Below are 7,681 nucleotides of genomic sequence, written 5' to 3' on the forward strand. Positions count from 1 at the left end.
TTATATTTATTTATTTTTTTTAATAATAAATATATGATGTATAGATAATAAGTAAAAAAAATCAATTAATTTATCAATAATAAAATAAAAAATAATAATATTAAAATATGTAAAATATGTTGTATCCCTCTTATTTTAAATTCCGTAAGAAGTCTCATCATTGTTGGTGTAATTCCATTTGTGCCCTTGAACCTTTGTTGTTGAGTTTCCAAAAAGTCTCTGTAATTATAATTTCGACGTTTAAAAGGTGTACGACAAAAAGGGCTTAAGTGTGTCTTATTTACGTGGGCTTTGATGTTGGATTGGAGTTAATTTTAAATTTGGGCCGGAGTTATTCTTATATTAACCTAGTATTTTTAAACTTGTTAGGTGTTAATTTGGACTGTAGTGATTTTGGGCTTACCTTTCTTTGGACTTAGTTTAATATGGGCTTAGTTTTAAATCTCGTAAATTAAAAAAGTTTACTTATGCTATCAAATTTATAGTATCTATTTAATTAGATAGACTATTATAGCACGTTTTCTAGAAGGTTTAGTGATGTTAGTACTTCGTATAGTTCATGAACTACGAAATGAGATTTAGAAGTAGCATTATGAGATAAGTAATTTGATCATAAATTAGGATTAGCATATGTTAGCTAGTTATATATATTATTATTAAAGTCAATTTTTTTGAAACCAGTGTTTATGTACTATACATGTCATGATATTTGCAAGTACGTTATTCATCATATTTCATTCCGCATATTATAATTATATATGTATTATACATCTCACGTTACGTAAGACACGTAAGTTATCTTAAGTTCAAGTGCAAGATAAGATCAGATCAGTTAATCAGATGACTATTCAGATGCATGATATTAATACGATTTCAGGGTGGGCGTGCAAGCAATAGACTTAAGCGTGGTCCACTATAGTATGCCAGTATACTACACAGTCAGCTTCTTTGCTGCAGCATGGGAAGTTAGTGCACAACGTTGCACACATTGTTAAGTGTGTTAGCCAATCAGATAAGCTAGATTAGTCAGATAAATTAGATCAGTCAGTATAAAGTTGATTATTATTATGAAATAAATGATTATTTTGTAAAAAAATGAGATCTCTTACCGGAATATTTTTATGAAAACACGTGACGCTCCTAGCCTACGAAAAGGGGGTGTTATAGATGCTTATTGAGATCTGTTAGATTGACATGTTCTGGGATTGTCCGGTTTACTCTATCGAGGTCAATTGCACATAATGTTATTAAGGAAAAGACCACAGCGGATTTGATGGCTATATTGTTTGGGATGTACGAGAAGTTGTTAGCAAATAATAAGGTGCACCTAATGAAAAAACTCTATAATATGAAAATGCCTGAAAGTACATCTGTTACCCAACATTTGAATGAATTTAATACCATCACAAATCAATTATCATTTGTTGAAATTGAGTTTGGTGATGAGATTAGAGCATTGATTCTATTGAGATTATTGTCAAATAGTTGGAGAACTTGAGCAATGAGAGTGAGGCGATAGAGAGAGTGGGAGAAATTGAGTTGAGTGAAAATCTTCCAATAGTCACATTGTACCTCTACATTCTTTTGAATAAAATTCTCTGCAACTCTATAGACTTAGCAAATTATCGAACCACATAAATTTTATTGTAAGATTGTTTTTCTCTATTTTTTTTACTATTCTCGCATTATCGTTCCCAACATAACCACACCATGCAATTCGGCCAAATCTTACTCGTAAACACCTTTCTCCAAAACCAAAAAAACCAAATCAAATCGTTAATTCAGCACAATATATATAATATATCAAGTCTTCTAGGTACAACCAGGGTGAGAAACTGCCTGGTAATCGGTTGCTGATATGGCACAACAAATATATTAAAAAAAACAAAACAAAATAGTAAACATACATGTCTTTATGGTCTTCGTCTTCAGTGGTCTTCTCGAGCTTGTCTTCGTCTCCATGGTCTTCAAGTGGATGTGTTTAGCTTTTTTCTTTGCCATTTCCATACAACTAACCATGCATTCACATTTTTTAGTTTTCTACAGAAACTCTCACTCTCTCTACCAAGACAGCAAAAGTCTAAAAGCTTCTTCCTGCCTTTAACAATTTCATCAAAGAAATCATCAAGCTACCCAACAATGTTGTTAGCACCAGATTTCAACGCCCCCTTTCAAATTCTCCATTCTCTCCCTAATTCCAACCTTTGTTTCCGACTCCACAACCTATGACTGCGATGAAGAACCCTCTCCAATTCCCCTCTTAGCTCCTCCATCGCCACCTTCGATCTTTGGAACTCGTACAACAGAATCCCAGGCCTCTCACCCATCGAAATCTTCAACTCTCTCTCTCTCTCTCTCTCTCTCTCTCTCTCTCTCTCTCTCTCTCTCTCTCTCTTTTTGTTGAAAACAGATAGGAAAGATACGAAAATATGATTTTTATTTATTTTTTCATTTTTTGAAACCTTCAAGGTAACCAAACTACATGAGTGCATTCGGTGATTGTGGGTGAGAGAAAGAAAATTCCATTTGCTGAGAAAAAGAAAGGGGAGAGAAAGAGGGAGGACGACAGAGGGGGCTTCATGGAGATGACGAAGACTGTGACTGTGGCTTTGTGGGTTCGTGGAGAGGACAGAGATTGATTATGGAAAAGATGAAATCAACTCCATGGGCTGTGGCTTCATCGTCTTTGGCAACCGTAGGGATGGAGGTTTCGATGGAGAAGACGATAGGGGCACAGGAATTGGAGAGGACTCAGACGAAGACTTCTATCTTCGTAGGGATGGGGTTTCAATGGGAATGGAGGCCTCTGTTTGGGTTTGGCTATGATAACAAAAATGAAGTTGTTTCTAATTATGCCACGTCAAATGCGATGCCACGGGGGTGTCCCCGGTCAGTTGTGAGTTGTCAAAATATAAACAACAATTTCCACCAAAGCAATACAAGTCAGATTGCAAGGCCACAAATCACCACAGCTTGGCAACATCCTCTCAGCACAATACCAAAACAAAGGAATCTTCTAGAATCAATGAGCAGTAATTCTGTTAGGATATTTGTATAAAGTTGTCAAGAATGCTTCTTTTATTCATGCGTACATATAGCCTACTATAAATGGAAACAAGTTGCTGCATTGTAAAGCAGAAGAAATTAATACACAGAAACATTTTTTTCCCTTACCTTCTCTATTTTCTCTGTTTTATTCTTTCTCTGATATAGTATCAAAGCTGTAATGGCAACCATTAATATCAATCCCAAAGATCTATCCAGTCCATACTTTCTCAACCCTACTGATGGTCTTGTAACCTTGCTTGCCAATAATCTCCTTACTGCAGAAAACTACCACTTTTGGGCTCATACCGTTTGAAGATCCCTTCGCATCAAGAAAAAATTAGGTTTCATTGATGTAACTCTTTCTCAACCCACTGATACAAATAGTGCCTTGTTAGAACCATTGCTTGAATGCAATGAAATGGTTGTAACTTGGTTACAAAATGCAATGTCTCTCGAAATAAAAAATGGTGTTGTGTATATTGAGACAGCTCATGCCCTATGGCTTGAACTGGAACAACGTTTGCACAAAACAATGGACCCTGAATTTTTGAGTTAAAGCAATCCATTCATGCTCTTTCTCAAGGGGATGATTTTGTTAGTATGAATTTTTCCAAACTGAAAGGCTTACTCGATGAGCTTGTAAACTTTGAGCCTAACCCTCCTTGCACTTGTGGTGCTATGAAAATTGTTATAGAAAATCAACAACGTGGCTGGATGATGAAATTTCTTATGGGACTGCAAGATTCTTTCACAAATATCAAAGCTCAAGTCATTTTACTCAAACCCATTCCAAGTTTGAGTGAAGCTTATGCTCTTGTTCAACAAGAAGAAACACGTAAATAGATTTCTAATCCTTCAAGCAACAATGATTCTCTTGCCTTTGTTGCCAAAACTAATTTTTCAAACACCAGAGAACCCTCCAAACATTTTGGATTTTAGAAGAGGGATAAACCATGTTGCATTCATTGTAAGATACTTGGCCATTCAATTGAAAAGTGCTTCAAAGCAAACTCAAATCTGGAAAGATCTATATGCACTCATTGCAATATTGTTGGCCACATTGTTGATTGATGTTACAAGCTCCATGGCTACCTACTAGGCCACAAGCTCCACAATCGAAGAAAGGGACCCGACTCCTTTGCTAACCAAGTCAACATTTCTAGCCAAGATTAGATGGCAGACAACTCTCAAGCTGTTCTTACTAAAGAGCAATATCACCATCTCATTGCATTACTACAATCTCAATCTCCACAGCCTTATGCTAATGAAGTCCAAAGCACACCCATTCACCCACCACCCACTGCCATGACTGGTATTTTTCTTTGTCATTCAACTTTTAACACAAAATTTTCAGACACCAAAATCCCTTGGATCATCAACACAGGTGCAACATATCATATGATCTGTTGCACCTCCCTTTATATTTCTACTCCAACCAAAGTTTCTTTTCAAGTTAAGTTACCAAATGGTCACCAAGCCGAGGTAACTCATCAAGGCACAGTGCAGCTTAACGATAAAATCATCATGAAAAATGTCTTATGCATTCCCAATTTCAATTTTAATCTCCTTTCAGTAAGAAAACTAACTCAGGATATTCATTGTTGTTTCAACTTCTTTACTAATGAATGTTTTGTGCAAGACCTTTCAACTTGGAGCACGATTGGGAAGGGTGAGGCTCACAATGGTCTATACTATTTCAAGTTGACAACAGTATCCACCACTGCCCTTCTAGCAAACCTATCTGAACTATCCAACATTCAACCTTTTTATTTTTCAAATTCTGTTTCTCCTCATCACTCTGAGCATAGTTTATGGTATTGTAGAATGTGGCATCTCTCTGATTCCAGACTTTCATTGTTGCAAAAAGATCTATCAAATCAGAATTTTATGAATGAGGTTTCTCCATGCACTATTTGTCATTTCTCCAAACACCAAAGACTTCCCTTCCCCATTAGTCAAACTCGAGCACAAAACCCTCTTGACATTATTCATGTTGACATATGGGGATCATGTTCTCAAATGGGCTATGATGGTTCTAAGTATTTCCTAACCATTGTTGATGACTTCACAAGATCTACATGGCTTTACTTAATGCATATCAAATCCCAAACTCGAGCCCTACTTCAATCATTTTGTTCTCTTGTAGAAACCCAATTTTCAAACAAAGATTAAAATCATACGTCTGATAATGGGATTGAATTTGCCATGACATCTTTTTATATGGAAAGATGAATCATTCATCAATGAAGTTGTGTTGAAAGTCCTCAGCAAAATGGCATAGTCGAGCGAAAACATCAACACATCTTAAATATTGCTCGTGCATTGAGATTTCAATCTGGAATTTATATCTTTTATTGGAATGATTGTGTCACGACTGCTACTTAACTCATTAACCGAACCCCTTCTCCCAACCTACAAAACAAAACACCATACCAACATCTCTTCAAGACCAAACCAAACTACAATCATTTAAAAATATTTGGCTGCTTGTGCTATGCTTCCACAATAAAATCTCATTCGCCAAAAATTTGATCCTTGTGCTAAAAAATGTATACTGCTGGGATACCCATTTGGTATTAAAGATTACAAATTATTGGATCTAGAAAATCACTCAACCTTCATCTCCTGTGATGTGGTTTTCTATGAACACATTTTTCCTTACAAAGCCCACATTTCCACACCTAATTCCTCCATTCCTCCTACAATTCACATAAACTCTTTTCCTTCTCTCGGGTTAGACACTTTAGAATTCACACTTGCCTCAGAAACCACTTCAACATCTAACACTCATGCATCATCCATATCTCATTCCCGCTCCCCCAACACTTCACCAACCAATCACTCAGCCTTACCTTCAGCTAATCAAGCCACACGTCAATCTCACATACCCAAGAAACCACCTTCTTACCTCCAGGATTACTACTGTCAACAAGTCATTGTGTAAGACTCCCCTTCACTGTCCAACTCCAAGAAAAAAGGTATTATACAATTTACCCATCCTTATTCTTTATCATCTGTTTTAACTTATGAAAAATTGTCCCCTAACCATGCTGTTTTTTCTTCCTCTATTCTCAAACAATCTGAGCCCACCACTTACAACCAATCTGTGCAATCTTTGGAATGGTGCAAAGCCATAGATAGTGAAATTGTTGCTTTAGAAATGAACAGCACTTGGAAGATTGTTGATCTTCCTCATGGTAAGATGGCTATTGGTTCAAAATGGGTCTATCGAATAAAGTACAATTCATATGGTACTGTGGAAAGACATAAGGCACACTTAGTTGCCAAAGGATATACTTAACAAGAGGGACTTGATTACCACGAAACATTTTCCCTAGTTGCAAAGCTTGTGACAGTTAAAACACTCTTGGCCTTAGTTGCCATCAAATGTTGGATTCTTCATCAATTTGATGTGAATAACACATTTTTGCATGGTGATTTGGAAGTAGAAGTTTATATGAAAGTCCTCCTGGTTATTCAGTTCAGGGTAAAAACAAAGTTTGCAAGTTGAAGAAAAGTCTATATGGCCTTAAATAGGTCTCTTGACAATGGTATGCAAAATTCTCATCCTCTTTACTTAGTTTTGGGTTCATACAATCTCGAGCTGATTATAGTTTATTTACCAAGAAAGCTGGCCAGTCCTTTGTTGCATTGCTTGTATATGTTGACGACATAGTTGTGACTTCTAATGATGCTCAATCCATTATTAATCTCAAGAATTTTCTGGATGCCATATTCAAGATCAAGGATTTAGGCTCTCTTAAATACTTTTTGGATTTAGAGGTAGCTCGAAACTCCAATGGTATTCAAGTTTGTCAATGCAAATATGCATTAGACATTTTGCATGATTCATGTTTACTCGGCTGTAAACCCAGTTCAACTCCCATGGATTCCAACCTTAAACTGTCCAACAATGAAGGCACATTGCTTCAAGACCCAACTTTGTACAGAAGGCTCATTGACAAACTTATTTACCTTACCATAACACAACCTGACCTTACATACTCAACTCATTTGCTCAGTCAATACATGGCCACCCCATATATTCCTCATCTTCAAGCTGCCTACAAAGTACTGAAATATGTCGAGAAATCTCTAGGTCATGGTCTGTTCTTTCCCTCATCTTCATCTTGTCAAGTCACTGCCTATTGTCACTCGGATTGGGCTTCTTGCCCTGATACAAGAAGATCCACCACTGGATGTTGTGTTTTTCTTGGACAATCTCTGTTTCCTGGAAATCTAAGAAGCAAACAACAATTCCAAGAAGTTTAGCTGAAGCTGAATATCGCTCTATGACAATTGCATCTTATGAGATTACATGGTTAAAATATTTACTTGTTGATGTCATAGTTTTACACTCAAGACCTATTGTTGTACACTGTGATAGCAAAGCTGCTTTGCATATTGCAGCCAATCTCATATTCCACGAGCGTATTAAGCATATCGCATAGACTGCCATCTAATTCATGACAAAATTCAGGAAGGAATTATCTCCACTGCCTACACTCCATCTAGCTCCCAATTAGTAGACCTCCTCACCAAGGCTTTGCCTCTCCACTGCAGATGGGAGTTTTAGATATCTACTCTCCATCTTGCTACAGGGCGAGGGGGGGGGGGGGGTTTCAAAATTTGA

The 7,681-nt window shown here is 36.8% G+C and overlaps 1 protein-coding gene across 1 annotated transcript; it reads left to right on the forward strand.

Annotated features, from left to right (window-relative positions):
* The first annotated feature begins 2,641 nt into the window (after nt 1–2,641).
* LOC122282550 (uncharacterized mitochondrial protein AtMg00810-like) lies at nt 2,642–7,320 on the forward strand. Its single transcript, XM_043094482.1, has 2 exons — nt 2,642–2,889; nt 6,630–7,320. Exons 1-2 carry the CDS (start codon nt 2,642–2,644, stop codon nt 7,318–7,320), a joined length of 939 nt encoding a protein of 312 aa, XP_042950416.1.
* The last annotated feature ends 361 nt before the right edge of the window (nt 7,321–7,681 follow it).

Source organism: Carya illinoinensis, chromosome 11 (genome assembly GCF_018687715.1).
Source record: "Carya illinoinensis cultivar Pawnee chromosome 11, C.illinoinensisPawnee_v1, whole genome shotgun sequence".
NCBI lineage: Eukaryota > Viridiplantae > Streptophyta > Magnoliopsida > Fagales > Juglandaceae > Carya > Carya illinoinensis.

Coding starts and splice junctions, on each gene's coding strand:
- LOC122282550 (XM_043094482.1), top strand. CDS start 2,642: ATGGAAAAGATGAAATCAACTCCATGGGCTGTGGCTTCATCGTCTTTG. Junction 2,890..6,629: donor ATGCCACGGGGGTGTCCCCG/GTCAGTTGTGAG, acceptor CTCTTTACTTAG/TTTTGGGTTCATACAATCTC.